Here is a 15845-nt window from a genome sequence, read left to right on the forward strand (position 1 = left end):
TGCTGAGGTGGGACGCAGTGAGACAGTCATTTGGAATTTCTTAAATGATCCTGAGGGTTATGGAACAAAAAAGTCAAGTGGAAGACCCAAAAAAATGTCATCAGCACTGAGCCGGAGGATCCAATTGGCTGTCCGTCAAGACACTGGACGATCCTCGACCCAAATTAAGGCCCTTACTGGTGCTGACTGCAGCCCCATAACCATCAGACGGCATCTGAGACTGAAGGGCTTCAAAAACAAAAACGTCTTCAAAGAACTCGTCTCCTTGAACGCCACAGAACTGATCGTTTGGACTTTGCAAGAGAGCACCAAACATGGGACATTCAAAGGTGGAAGAAAGTTTTATTCTCTGATGAGAAAAAATTTAACCTTGATGGTCCTGATGGTTTCCAACGTTACTGGCATGACAAGCAGATCCCACCTGAGATGTTTTCTACGCGCCACAGTGGAGGGGGCGCCATAATGGTCTGGGGTGCTTTTTCCTTCAGTGGAACAATGGAGCTTCAGGAAGTGCAGGGGCGTCAAACGGCCGCTGGCTATGTCCAGATGTTGCAGAGAGCATTCCTCATGACTGAGGGCCTCGTCTGTGTGGTAACGACTGGGTTTTTCAACAGGACAAGGCTACAGTACACAATGCCCGCAGGACAAGGGACTTCTTCCAGGAGAATAACATCACTCTTTTGGCCCATCCTGCGTGTTCCCCTGATCTAAATCCAATTGAGAACCTTTGGGGATGGATGGCAAGGGAAGTTTACAAAAATGACCAACAGTTCCAGACAGTAGATGGCCTTCGTGCGGCCGTCTTCACCACTTGGAGAAATGTTCCCCCTCACCTCATGGAAACGCTTGCATCAAGCATGCCGAATGAAGTGATAAACAATAACGGCGGAGCTACTCATTACTGAGTTCATGTTTGGAAGTTGGATTTCTGTTTTGGGGGTGTTTAGGGTTTTTTGGAGGTGGGGTCCTAAACTTTTGATCAGCTGAAAAACAGCCTGTTTCAGTTTATTCGTTGTTTTCATTAAATTGAATGCTCAAAAAATGTTTTGTCTCACTCTTATTTCTTCTTGTTGCATGTTGAAGGTCTACTTGGAACCTTGTTAAGATCCACCCATGCTAAATATGATTTTTTGCCATTTTTCAAGTGGTCTTAAACTTTTGATCAGGACTGTACTATAGCTGTCCCTAATTTTGCCCTTATCCACAATGCTCAGCCCAGAGATACACCTTGAAGGTAGATGTCCACGTACCTAGGCTAACCTGTCCTTATACAGCCCTATTACTAATCCTTAGGCCCCTTTCACACGGGCGAGATTTCCGTGCGGGTGCAATGTGTGAGGTGAACGCATTGCACCCACACTGAATCCAGACCCATTCACTTCAATGGGGCTGTGCAGATGAGCGGTGATTTTCACGCATCACTTATGCGTTGCGTGAAAATCGCAGCATGTTCTATATTGTGCGTTTTCCACGCAACGCAGGCTCCATAGAAGTGAATGGGGCTGCGTGAAAATCGCAAGCATCCGCAAGCAAGTGCGGATGGAGTGCGATTTGCACGCACGGTTGCTAGGAGACGATCGGGATGGAGACCCGATCATTATTATTTTCCCTTATAACATGGTTACAAGGGAAAATAATAGCATTCTTAATACAGAATGCATAGTACAATAGGGCTGGAGGGGTTAAAAAAAAATTTCAAATAATTTAACTCACCTTAATCCACTTGTTTGCGCAGCCCGGCTTCTCTTCTGACTTCTTTCTTTGCTCTGTGCAGGAACAGGACCTGTGGTGACGTCACTCCGGTCATCACATGATCTTTTACCATGGTGATGGATCATGTGATGAGCGCAGTGAGATCATCAAAGGTCCTATTCCTCAAAGAAGAAGACAGAAGAGAAGTCGGGCTGCGCGAACAAGTGGATTAAGGGGAGTTAAATTATTATTATATTTTTTTAACCCCTCCAGCCCTATTGTACTATGCATTCTGTATTAAGAATGCTATTATTTTCACTTATAACCATGTTATAAGGAAAAATAATACAATCTACACAACACCGAACCAAAACCCGAACTTCTGTGAAGAAGTTCGGGTTTGGTTACCAAACATGCCGATTTTTCTCACGCGGGTGCTAAACACATTACAATGTTTTGCACTCGCACGGAAAAATCGTGCATGTTTCCGCAACGCACCCGCATCTTTTTCCGCAACGCCCGTGTGAAACCAGCCTTATATAGCTCTATCACTTTCTGACACCATACACTTTTTGTACTATAGGTATCATATTTAGCTTTTTGGCTTCTTGATAAATTTTTTATTTTTTATTGTATGTAGATTAAAAGTTACGTTTTAGGAAATTGCCCTCAGTGACGTCTATGTTACCATTAGTCCACGGGCTATTTTACAGTAATTGTCAGTCCATCCCACAAAATCCATGGCTGTGCTCTAAGCACATTAGTAGTATGTGGGATACCTATCTTACTATCTAAGTACATTACCTGTATGCGGGATTCCTATCTTCCTATCCAAGTACATTACCTGTGTGCGGGATACCTATCTTCCTATCCAAGTACATTACCTGTGTGCGGGATACCTATCTTCCTAAGTACATTACCTGTATGCGGGATACCTATCTTCTTAGCTAAGTACATTACCTGTATGCGGGATACCCATCTTCTTAGCTAAGTACATTACCTGTATGCGGGATACCTATCTTCCTATCTAAGTACATTACCTGTATGCCGGATACCTATCTAAGTACATTACCTGTATGTCGGATACCTATCTTCCTATCTAAGTACATTACCTGTATGCCGGATACCCATCTCCCTATCTAAGTACATTACCTGTATGCCGGATACCTATCTTCCTATCTAAGTACATTACCTGTATGCCGGATACCTATCTAAGTACATTACCTGTATGCGGGATACCTATCTAAGTACATTACCTGTATGCGGGATACCTATCTTCCTATCTAAGTACATTACCTGTATGCGGGATACCTATCTCCCTATCTAAGTACATTACCTGTATGCGGGATACCTATCTCCCTATCTAAGTACATTACCTGTATGCGGGATACCTATCTTCCTATCTAAGTACATTACCTGTATGCCGGATACCTATCTTCCTATCTAAGTACATTACCTGTATGCCGGATACCTATCTTCCTATCTAAGTACATTACCTGTATGCCGGATACCTATCCTCCTATCTAAGTACATTACCTGTATGCCGGATACCTATCCTCCTATCTAAGTACATTACCTGTATGCCGGATACCTATCCTCCTATCTAAGTACATTACCTGTATGCCGGATACCTATCCTCCTATCTAAGTACATTACCTGTATGCCGGATACCTATCTCCCTATCTAAGTACATTACCTGTATGCGGGATACCTATCTTCCTATCTAAGTACATTACCTGTATGCGGGATACCTATCTCCCTATCTAAGTACATTACCTGTATGCCGGATACCTATCTTCCTATCTAAGTACATTACCTGTATGCCGGATACCTATCCTCCTATCTAAGTACATTACCTGTATGCCGGATACCTATCCTCCTATCTAAGTACATTACCTGTATGCCGGATACCTATCCTCCTATCTAAGTACATTACCTGTATGCCGGATACCTATCCTCCTATCTAAGTACATTACCTGTATGCCGGATACCTATCCTCCTATCTAAGTACATTACCTGTATGCCGGATACCTATCCTCCTATCTAAGTACATTACCTGTATGCCGGATACCTATCTTCCTATCTAAGTACATTACCTGTATGCCAGATACCTATCTTCCTATCTAAGTACATTACCTGTATGCCGGATACCTATCTTCCTATCTAAGTACATTACCTGTATGCCGGATACCCATCTTCCTATCTAAGTACATTACCTGTATGCCGGATACCCATCTCCCTATCTAAGTACATTACCTGTATGCCGGATACCTATCTCCCTATCTAAGTACATTACCTGTATGCGGGATACCTATCTTCCTATCTAAGTACATTACCTGTATGCCGGATACCTATCTCCCTATCTAAGTACATTACCTGTATGCGGGATACCTATCTTCCTATCTAAGTACATTACCTGTATGCCGGATACCTATCTTCCTATCTAAGTACATTACCTGTATGCCGGATACCTATCCTCCTATCTAAGTACATTACCTGTATGCCGGATACCTATCCTCCTATCTAAGTACATTACCTGTATGCCGGATACCTATCCTCCTATCTAAGTACATTACCTGTATGCCGGATACCTATCCTCCTATCTAAGTACATTACCTGTATGCCGGATACCTATCTTCCTATCTAAGTACATTACCTGTATGCCGGATACCTATCTTCCTATCTAAACACAAAGTTTAGAATATTTGCTGCAGACTTGGCAGTTCGTCTAATAAGAAATGAGCCACTACGATATATGACCTATTTTCACACGCACACTTCCCATAACATACTGACTATATCAATATCCCGCAATCCCCTTCTACACTGTATTCATTTTCACATTTCAGTCACATCTGTTCACACTCAAAGATTAAGTAATGAGCTGCCCACGCGATTTTGCCTTCAGCAGAATGTTCCTACCATGTTTACCAGTACTTCATGTAGAACATACCTGGCTTGTCCACCTGCCAGAAGAACATTTCTTACATCGGACATACTTCTACTTCTTAAGAAAATAAAGGAGGGTAGCTCAAATATGTGCAGCCCCCTCTATCTATCTATCTACCTACCTATCCATCCTGTATTTACAGGTTAGTTACTCCCCCATCAGATATATAACAATCTAAAGTGATGTGCTGTCACTCTCCAGGTAATGTCAGTAACGTGTGGGAAGCAAGGCCAGCTTTACCCTGCACCGGGCCCCCGGCTGATGCTGGTGACGCCCCTGCACAGGTAGGTGTCCGCCTGGACTGCTTCAGCTGGGGTCCACCTCTGGGTGCCATCATCTTTTGTGTTCACTCAGCTGCAAGACTTATATTGAATTCTTAGTCAACCACTTTGTACAGTTGTTGAAATAAGAAGTATGGTCATACTAACCAAGGTATCAGGGTTGCAACTACAACTCATAGGGCCCCATGGCAAAATAAGATGGGGCCCTCATCATCTAGTGTAAAAAAAAATTAAAACAGCAGCAAAAGTTGTACTAATTAGATGTATAATAGCACCATATAATAGAAAACCTACATATTACCAAAAAGCCACCATAGTTATATTTCCCACAAAAAGATACAATGTTCTTGCACCTCATAGGGCCCCAACCCCAGCCAGCAAAGGGTTATGGCTGCTATTCCTAGTTACGCCTCTGCAAGTTACGGTTTCTTAAAGGGATTCTGCAAGAAATTGAGGGTTTTTTTGCACTTGGCCAGAGCGGTAAAGGGAAGCTTACTTACCTAAATCCTGGTGCTGACTCTCCCCTCCTGCGATGCTCTACTGGGCTTCCTCGCTGTAAACAGCCGGTTTGACATCGCTGCAGCCAATCAATGGCCGTGGTGATGACCGGATTCCCTTGCACCATGTGACGTGACGTCAGGGGAGCCGGTCACCATTGTGGCAATAGCAATATCAAGCTGGATGTTTTCAGCGAGGGAGCCCCGCAGAGCATCGCAGGCCTGGAGGAGAAGGAGTGGGGAGCCAGTGCTGGGACGCAGGTAAGCAAGCTTCTCTTTACCGGTCCGCCCCAAGTGGGGAGGTTTGCCAGAAACCCCCCATTCTTGCACAACCCCTTTAAGGGATATAGGATCCTCCTATATGAACGCATGGGAAATACCGGGCATGCATCTATGTACATGACAAATAATGTATACATAATGGAAATATCCAAGCGTCTGCAGTAAGTCCACTTCTCTCTGACTTATTGGGGTGGCATGGTCTCATGTTATCTACAGCTGTCAGCAAAATTCTATGCACCAATCTCTGATGTTCTTCCTGGCATCCATCCTCCTCTCGTCTTCCACTACTTATTATGTATGTCCCCATCTCCTCTCCATATGTCAAACTATCGGCTGGGAATACCGTCCAAGTGACCTTCCCACCTCCATATACATCCGCAACTGCATGCCACCACCTAAGAGTGTTCCTCCTGTCCCGCTCCCCCATTCCCATCTTCTGTGCCCATCCACAAACTCATTTAGCTGGCACCACTGATGGGTCTCCCTATCCGACACCACTAATTCTGGAATCCACCAAGAACCACCAGCTTCCATCCAAGTGTAACGCTGGGACCATAGCACCCGTCTAACCATGTTGTCTATATGCAGGCCCAGGTCAGCAAGGCTTGATAATCACCTTGTGTCCAAACCCCCTGGATCTCCATGTATTGTCTGCTCCCGCACCCCGATGTAACTCACTACCAATTGTGTACCCCTTCCTCTCAGCCCCCATGGACTTAAAGGGGATGTGTCATTGTTTAAACCAGATAGCAGCACAAATCCTTTTTTCTAATTGTTTTTTATTTTCTGATTACAGGTGTATTTATTTTATTTCCTAAACATGATTATGGGGGCGGCCATCTTGTCTGAGCTGTTGTTACCAGCATTTAGAGATCTGCTTTACAGCAGCTACATGGACAGCGGGAGACATCATTGACTTCTATGGGAGAGTTTTCTTGGCATGCTCTGTGACCTGTGCAGAGGTCAGGAGGGGGTAGATAAGCTGTGATATCACCTATTGTGAATGGTGATTCCAGTGTTATCTTTATATATAGGTGATGTCTGTCGTTCTAATCCTGCCTGTAATTATAAGCAGATAACTGCAGTAAAGTGATCTGTACAGACCAAGAGGTGGCGCCTATTAGGCTTAGTGGCCATTGCGAAAACTGCAGGATTTTATGGTTTTCGTTTAAATACAGATGTTGACATGGAAAATTCTAAATAAAAAAATTCTTAAAAAAGATATGTTAAACATAAAAACGTGATTTAAACAATAGGTCATTTCCTGATGACACATTCCCTTTAAGAGAGACTTATTTAGGCTAGGGCTACACGACGACATGTGTCACGTGACACATAGGGCACAACTACACTGCTACATGTGACGAGCGACGTTGATGTCGCACGACGATTTTTATAATGATAGTCTAGGGTGTCGCACTGCGACATGCTGCGACTGCGGCGCGACATTCGCAGAAAAATCCATCTTGGGTGGATGTTTTGATACTGTCGTGTCGGTCGCCGCATGTCGCAGTGCGACACCATAGACTATCATTATAAAAATGGTCGTGCGACATCAATGTCACGCGTCACATGTCGTCGTGTAGCACTAGCCTTACACAACCTGCACCCCTCTACCTACCTAGTCTTTTCACCCTGCACTAACCTGTGCATAAGTCACTGTGGACCTGCCTGGCCTGATTAAAGTCATTTTAAGAACCCCTTGTTCAACTTTAAATACCAACATAAACAGTTTTCCAAAACCTGCCTGTCCCCCTGCAATTCTGTACCCCTCACTCTACTGTCCCTTGTATGTACCCACCTGTACCTGCCATCAGTGACCCCTACATGGCTCTCAGGCTGCTTTCACACAGTCGTCAGTGTTTGATCAGTGATTTCCATCAATCAATCAAGTCAAAACCAGTAGAGGAGGCTACACAGAGATAAGGTATAATAGGAAGATCTGCACCTGTTCTGTGTATCTGACCCGCACCTTGTTTTGGCTCACAATCACTGACCAAACACTGACTGTGTGAATAAGGCCTTATTGGCACAATGCTCCCCCATATCCCCCATGCACACCTGTATATAACCCCCTGCAATAATCCCATACTGTGTGAATAAGGCCTTATTAGCACAGTGCTCCCCCATACCCCCCATGCACACCTGTATATAACCCCCCGCCCCCTGTAATAATCACTGACTGTGTGAATAAGGCATTATTAGCACAGTGCTCCCCCATATCCCCCCATGTACACTTGTATATAACCCCCCTGTAATAATCACTGACTGTGTGAATAAGGCCTTATTAGCACAGTGCTCCCCCATATCCCCCCATGTACACCTGTATATAACCCCCCGCCCCCTGTAATAATCACTGACTGTGTGAATAAGGCATTATTAGCACAGTGCTCCCCCATATCCCCCCATGTACACTTGTATATAACCCCCCTGTAATAATCACTGACTGTGTGAATAAGGCCTTATTAGCACAGTGCTCCCCCATACCCCCCATGCACACCTGTATATAACCCCCCTGCTCCCTGTAATAATCACTGACTGTGTAAATAAGGCCTTATTAGCACAGTGCTCCCTCATACCCCCCATGCACCCCTGTATATAACTCCCCCTGCTCCCTGTAATAATCCCATACTGTGTGAATAAGGCCTTATTAGCACAGTGCTCCCCCATACCCCCATGCACACCTGTATATAACCCCCTGTAATAATCACTGACTGTGTGAATAAGGCCTTATTAGCACAGTGCTCCCACATACCCCCCATGCACACCTGTATATAACCCCCCTGCTCCCTGTAATAATTCCATACTGTGTGAATAAGGATTTATTAGCACAGTGCTCCCTCATACCCCCCATGCACCCCTGTATATAACCCCCCCTGCTCCCTGTAATAATCCCATACTGTGTGAATAAGGCCTTATTAGCACAGTGCTCCCACATACCCCCCATGCACACCTGTACACAACCCCCCTGCTCTGCAGCCCAGCCGCCCCCACCTGCATGCACCTGTCCTCCTGGGCCAGCCCCGGCATGCAGACTGTGCAGCCCCTCCACAGGTACCTGTCGGTCCGGGCCCCCCTTGGCCCCCCGCTCGCAGCTGCAGCCCTCCAGCAGGTACAGGGCACACGGGCGGCCGCTGGATTCGCTCTCGAAGCAGAAGAGCAGGTTGTGCAGCAGCGAGAAGCTCCGGCTCTGCCAGCGGCTGTTATCCGAGCTGCGCTTGCTGAGGGTCCCCCTCCGCGTCCCGTCCTTCCTCGCTAGCTGCCCCAGGTACACGGCATGAGCCTCGTTCAACCGGAGCCGCTGCATCTTGTGGCCCCCGCCCACGTTACCCCCCCCGGGTGCCCCCCCTTCTCCTCACACGCTGCCCCTTCTCTCCGGTACTCCCCGTATAGCCCCCGTTGTACGATAGCCGCACTCCTCCTCCTCCCGGTCCGTCCCCCCCACTGCCTGACACACTGGCTCCTCCCCCCGCCCCTCACTGTCCCGGTGATCTCCAGCGGGTCCCGAGTCTCCGGAGTCACGTGATGCAGCCCGCTTCAGCACCGCGGACAGAGCCCTACCCGAGCCTCGGCAGGCGGGGGTATGCTGTGAACGGGAGAGCCCCTCCAAAACACAGGGAGGAAGGGGGCGGGGGGACAGGTGACGAGAAGTAGGAGCTGTCAGCAGCAGAGCCCTCCAGGTACTAGGTCGCCATGGCTTGTGCTGGGGAGCGGGGTGACGACAGACCTGGAGGGGCACTAAGCCAGTGTCAGGGGTGCGACCACCTGGTGGGCTAGGACTGGCCACCACTTCACATTTCTGGGGCCCCGAGAAAAGTTATGTCCGGGGGGGCCCGGACATAATGCTGTATCTGCATTCTGCTCCGCAGACAGTATCACATATAATGGGCTTAGATACAGCAGCTCAGCATGCAGTATCACATATAATGGGCTTAGATACAGCAGCAAAGCAGGCAGTATCACATATAATGGGCTTAGATACAGCAGCTCAGCAGGCAGTATCACATATAAAAGGCTTAGATACAGCAGCAAAGCAGGCAGTATCACATATAATGGGCTTAGATACAGCAGCTTAGCAGGCAGTATCACATATAATGGGCTTAGATACAGCAGCTCAGCAGGAAGTATCACATATAATGGGCTTAGATATAGCAGCTCAGCAGGCAGTATCACATATAATGGGCTTAGATACAGCAGCTCAGCATGCAGTATCACATATAATGGGCTTAGATACAGCAGCTCAGCAGGCAGTATCACATATAAAATGCTTAGATACAGCAGCAAAGCAGGCAGTATCACATACAAGGCTTAGATACAGCAGCTCAACAGGAAGTATCACATATAATGGGCTTAGATACAGAAGCTCAGCAAGCAGTATCACACAGGGAGCTCAGCAGGCAGTATCACATATAAAAGGCTTAGATACAGCAGCTCAGCAGGCAGTATCACATATAAAAGGCTTAGATACAGCAGCTCAGCAAGCAGTATCACACAGGGAGCTCAGCAGGCAGTATCACATATAATGGGCTTAGATACAGCAGCTCAGCAGGCAGTATCACATATAAAAGGCTTAGGTACAGCAGCTTAGCAGGCAGTATCACATATAAAAGGCTTAGGTACAGCAGCTTAGCAGGCAGTATCACATATAATGGGCTTAGATACAGCAGCAAAGCAGGCAGTATCACATATAATGGGCTTAGATACAGCAGCTCAGCAGGCAGTATCACATATAAAAGGCTTAGATACAGCAGCAAAGCAGGCAGTATCACATATAATGGGCTTAGATACAGCAGGTCAGCAGGCAGTATCACATATAATGGGCTTAGATACAGCAGCTCATCAGGCAGTATCACATATAAAAGGCTTAGATACAGCAGCAAAGCAGGCAGTATCACATATAATGGGCTTAGATACAGCAGGTCAGCAGGCAGTATCACATATAATGGGCTTAGGTACAGCAGCTCAGCAGGCAGTATCACATATAATGGGCTTAGATACAGCAGCAAAGCAGGCGGTATCATATATAATGGGCTTAGATACAGCAGCAAACAGGCAGTATCACATATAATGGGCTTAGATACAGCAGCTCAGCAGGCAGTATCACATATAAAAGGCTTAGATACAGCAGCAAAGCAGGCAGTATCACATAAAAGGCTTAGATACAGCAGCTCAACAGGAAGTATCACATATAATGGGCTTAGATACAGCAGCTCAGCAGGCAGCATCACATATAAAAGGCTTAGATACAGCAGCTCAGCAGGCAGTATCACATATAAAAGGCTTAGGTACAGCAGCTCAGCAGGCAGTATCACATAAAAGGCTTAGATACCGCAGGCAGTATCATATAAAAGGCTTAGGTACAGCAGCTCAGCAAGCAGTATCACACAGGGAGCTCAGCAGGCAGTATCACATATAAAAGGCTTAGGTACAGCAGCTCAGCAGGCAGTATCACATATAAAAGGCTTAGATACAGCAGCTCAGCAGGCAGTATCACATATAAAAGGCTTAGATACAGCAGCTCAGCAAGCAGTATCACACAGGGAGCTCAGCAGGCAGTATCACATATAATGGGCTTAGATACAGAAGCTCAGCAGGCAGTATCACATATAAAAGCCTTAGGTACAGCTTAGCAGGCAGTATCACATATAAAAGGCTTAGATACAGCAGCTCAGCAGGCAGTATCACATATAAAAGGCTTAGATACAGCAGCTCAGCAGGCAGTATCACATATAAAAGGCTTAGGTTCAGCAGGCAGTATCACATATAAAAGGCTTAGATACAGCAGCTCAGCAGGCAGTATCACATATAAAAGGCTTAGATACAGCAGCTCAGCAGGCAGTATCACATATAAAAGGCTTAGGTACAGCAGCTCAGCAGGCAGTATCACATATAAAAGGCTTAGATACAGCAGCTCAGCAGGCAGTATCACATATAAAAGGCTTAGGTACAGCAGCTTAGCAGGCAGTATCACTTATAAAAGGCTTAGGTACAGCAGGCAGTATCACTAATAATGGGCTTAGATACAGCAGCTCAGCAGGCAGTATCACATATAAAAGGCTTAGGTACAGCAGCTCAGCAGGCAGTATCACATATAAAAGGCTTAGATACAGCAGCTCATCAGTTTCACATATGACAGACTTAGGTACAGCATCGGCAGATCCTGAGCTTCTATCAGCGCACACTAAAAGCCACTTATCGGCAGTTGTGGCCCTGACTGATCCGCCTGGCGGGGCCCTCGCAATGGCGTGGTGGTAAAGACTGCAACCGACTGTACACCAGACGTCCGGCTAGAGGTGACAGCCCCTCCTGCACTCTACCCACAAGTGTGCACTAGGTACAGGTGCCCGAAAACCAACCAAGATGGAAGGAGAAACCTGGGCTAGAAGACATCTGGTGACACCGGCGGTCACCTTATGGGGCATCACTGAGCAGCCAGTGGATGAAAGCTGGAAGGACGACATGGTGGGGAAAATTATAACGTCACACAACGCAACTCACTAGAAAGTAACGCACTACGAGACTTTGGTGCTGTCTTGTGCACCGTGTCCTTAGCCTAACAGATCTTGTATGGAAGCACAGAGGATTTAGGAGATCATAAGTCTCAAAATAGATGATGCTGAACTAGCGGGCACAAGTGCCTCCTCTACATCCTCCCAAAAATACCAGTGCAGATCTTACATCTGAGACTCGCGTCTATGATATCTTTTAACCGTTTAGTAAAGGGGATATGCTCCAAGCTCATACGTGACCCATGGAAAGCAGGAACCCCATGTAGCAAGGCTAGAGAGCCATTGAAGGGGAAAGAGCCAGAAGGTCACGCTGCTCCTCTAATGATATGCTTTTTCCTGGTTCTATGGACTTTGCAGGGTGGCGCTTATGGGCACATCAGAAGCCCATGAAGTGGGGTCAGACGTGTCCGCTGCTTCTTCTCCATCCTGTGTAAGGGACTACCATGCATGTCTAGCCAAGCCAAATGTGCATGTTCATGGGGAGAGCCGCCAGTCATTGTGTTCCTGCAGTTATCTAAGATGATCTCTGCCAAACTAAAGCACTTGTCTCAATAGTAGACCGGCTCTTGCTCTGGTGGACCTAAACTGGATATCTGGTACATGGTCGAACCTGGGTGGCCAGCATCTAACATGGCATAGCCTACAACAACCACCCCAGGGGCATCAAACCCCAGGTGACTGCTGGGCCACCTTCTTTGAAAAAAATGGTTTGTCTAGATGAGTTAACCCCTTTAAGCCTGGAGGGTATTGAATACATCTTCATAAATCACTTGGACATCCTCATAGACTATATCTGGACAACCAGATGTCATAATGAAATGAGCTTGTAGAACATCTTTTTCTGAACTGTGGTTGTGGAGTTGTTGCCCTCTTTGCGGCTATAATTGCCCAGGATATTGCCACGTGGAAACCGAGAGATGCTTCCCCAAATTCCTTCATAATGTCATATTGTATGATGTTGACTAAGGGGCCAGCCAAAAGCAAGCGCCCCAGACATTCCTCCTCCATCACTCCTTACAGTTCCCTCCATATATTTGGGCTAGGACTATGGGATCACAGACACCACCCCAAACCAGACAAGAAATAAAGACAAGTCTAGGGAACTAGAGAAAATAATTAATTATAAAATGAATAAATGAATGACTTCAACATTCAGTTACAGTTGCAAGAAAAAGTATGTGAACCCTTAGGAATTATATGGATTTCTGCACAAATTGGTCATAAAATGTGATCTGATCTTCATCTAAGTCACAACAATAGACAATCACAGTCTGCTTAAACTAATAACACACAAAGAATTAAATGTTACCATGTTTTTATTGAACACACCATGTAAACATTCACAGTGCAGGTGGAAAAAGTATGTGAACCCTTGGATTTAATAACTGGTTGAACCTCCTTTGGCAGCAATAACTTCAACCAAACGTTTCCTGTAGCTGCAGATCAGACGTGCACAACGTTTAGGAGTAATTCTTGACCATTCCTCTTTACAGAACTGTTTCAGTTCAGCAATATTCTTGGGATGTCTGGTGTGAATCGCTTTCTTGAGGTCATGCCACAGCATCTCAATCGGGTTGAGGTCAGGACTCTGACTGGGCCACTCCAGAAGGTGTATTTTCTTCTGTTTAAGCCATTCTGTTGTTGATTTACTTCTATGCTTTGGTTCGTTGTCCTGTTGCAAGACCCATCTTCTGTTGAGCTTCAGCTGGTGGACAGATGGCCTTAAGTTCTCCTGCAAAATGTCTTGATAAATTTGGGAATTCATTTTTCCTTCGATGATAGCAATTCGTCCAGGCCCTGACGCAGCAAAGCAGCCCCAAACCATGATGCCCCCACCACCATACTTCACAGTTGGGATGAGGTTTTGATGTTGGTGTGCTGTGCCTCTTTTTCTCCACACTTAGTGTTGTGTGTTTCTTCCAAACAACTCAACTTTGGTTTCATCTGTCCACAGAATATTTTGCCAGTACTGCTGTGGAACATCCAGGTGCTCTTGTGCAAACTGTAAACGTGCAGCAATGTTTTTTTTGGACAGAAGTGGCTTCCTCTGTGGTATCCTCCCATGAAATCCCTTCTTGTTTAGTGTTTCACATATCGTAGATTCGCTAACAGGGATGTTAGCATATGCCAGAGACTTTTGTAAGTCTTTAGCTGACACTCTAGGATTCTTCTTCACCTCATTGAGCAGTCTGCACTGTGCTCTTGCAGTCATCTTTACAGGACGGCCACTCCTAGGGAGAGTAGCAGCAGTGCTGAACTTTCTCCATTTATAGACAATTTGTCTTACCGTGGACTGATGAACAGCAAGGCTTTTGGAGATACTTTTATAACCCTTTCCAGCTTTATGCAAGTCAACGGTTCTTAATCGTAGGTCTTCTGAGAGCTCTTTTGTGCGAGGCATCATTCAAATCAGGCAATGCTTCTTGTGAAAAGCAAACCCAGAACTGGTGTGTGTTTTTTATAGGGCAGGGCAGCTGTAACAAACACCTCCAATCTCATCTCATTGATTGGACTCCAGTTGGCTGACACCTTACTCCAATTAGCTCTTGGAGATGTCAATAGTCTGGGGGTTCACATACTTTTTCCACCTGCACTGTGAATGTTTACATGGTGCATTAAATGAAAACATGGTAACATTTAATTCTTTGTGTGTTATTAGTTTAAGCAGACTGTGATTGTCTATTGTTGTGACTGAAGATCAGATCATATTTTATGACCAATTTGTGCAGAAATCCATATCATTCCAAAGGGTTCACACTTTTTATTGCAACTGTAAGTAAGATGAAGTCCATGAATAAATGTACAAGAGTAAAACTGAGACCTTGTCCACCTAGCATTAGCTGGGCGACAATCCACAAAAGACCATTGTGACATCCATCTTTAAAGGGGTTTTGTCACTTCACCAAATGACATTTATCATGTAGATAAAGTTAATACAAGCCACTTACTAATGTTTTGTGTTTGTCCATATTGCTTCCTTTGCTGGCTGGATTCATTTTTCCATCACATTATACACTGCTCGTTTCCATGGTTCCGACCATCTTGCAATCCATCAGCGGTGGTCATGCTTTCACATTATAGGAAAAATGTGCCGGCCTTTCTGGTGGCCAGGACCGTGGAGCGCACATAGGCTGGTGCTTTTTTCTATACTGGCAAGCACGAACACCGCTGATGGATTGCAGGATGGTCGGAACCATGGAAACAAGCAGTGTATAATGTGATGGAAAAATTAATCCAGCCATAAAAGGAGACAATATGGATAATCACAATACATTAGTAAGTGCCTTGTATTAACTTTCTCTACACGATAAATGCCGTTTGCTGAAGTGAGACACCCCCTTTAAAGGAAATCTGTCACAGACCCTATTAAAGGCATTTTCATATTGAAGGTCTATCCTCAAGATAGGCCATCAATATGTGATCAGTGGGAGTCTGGCGCCCCGCAAATCAACTGTTTGTGGAGGCCGGTGAGCGTAGGGCTGTGACATTACATTCGTCGGTCACGTGGCCTAGGTGCATCTCACTGAGCTGCAATACCAAGCACAGCCATTATCCAATAGACGACGCTGTGCTTGGTAAGCAGCGAGTAGGCCAAGGCGCTCATCTGAGTGCTGTGGCTGCCTCAAACAGCTGA

The 15845-nt window shown here is 45.7% G+C and overlaps 1 protein-coding gene across 1 annotated transcript in view; it reads right to left on the reverse strand.

Moving 5' to 3' along the window:
- Positions 1-9009, reverse strand: part of RASGRF1 (Ras protein specific guanine nucleotide releasing factor 1) — a 96249-nt gene extending 87240 nt beyond the window's left edge. Inside the window, exon 1 of the mRNA XM_040414372.1 lies at positions 8761-9009. Within this exon, the coding sequence (XP_040270306.1) occupies positions 8761-9009 (249 nt within the window). The remainder of the gene's footprint in view (positions 1-8760) is intronic.
- Positions 9010-15845: the final 6836 nt, after the last annotated feature.

This window comes from Bufo bufo, chromosome 1 (genome assembly GCF_905171765.1).
Source record: "Bufo bufo chromosome 1, aBufBuf1.1, whole genome shotgun sequence".
NCBI classification, from domain to species: Eukaryota; Metazoa; Chordata; class Amphibia; order Anura; family Bufonidae; genus Bufo; species Bufo bufo.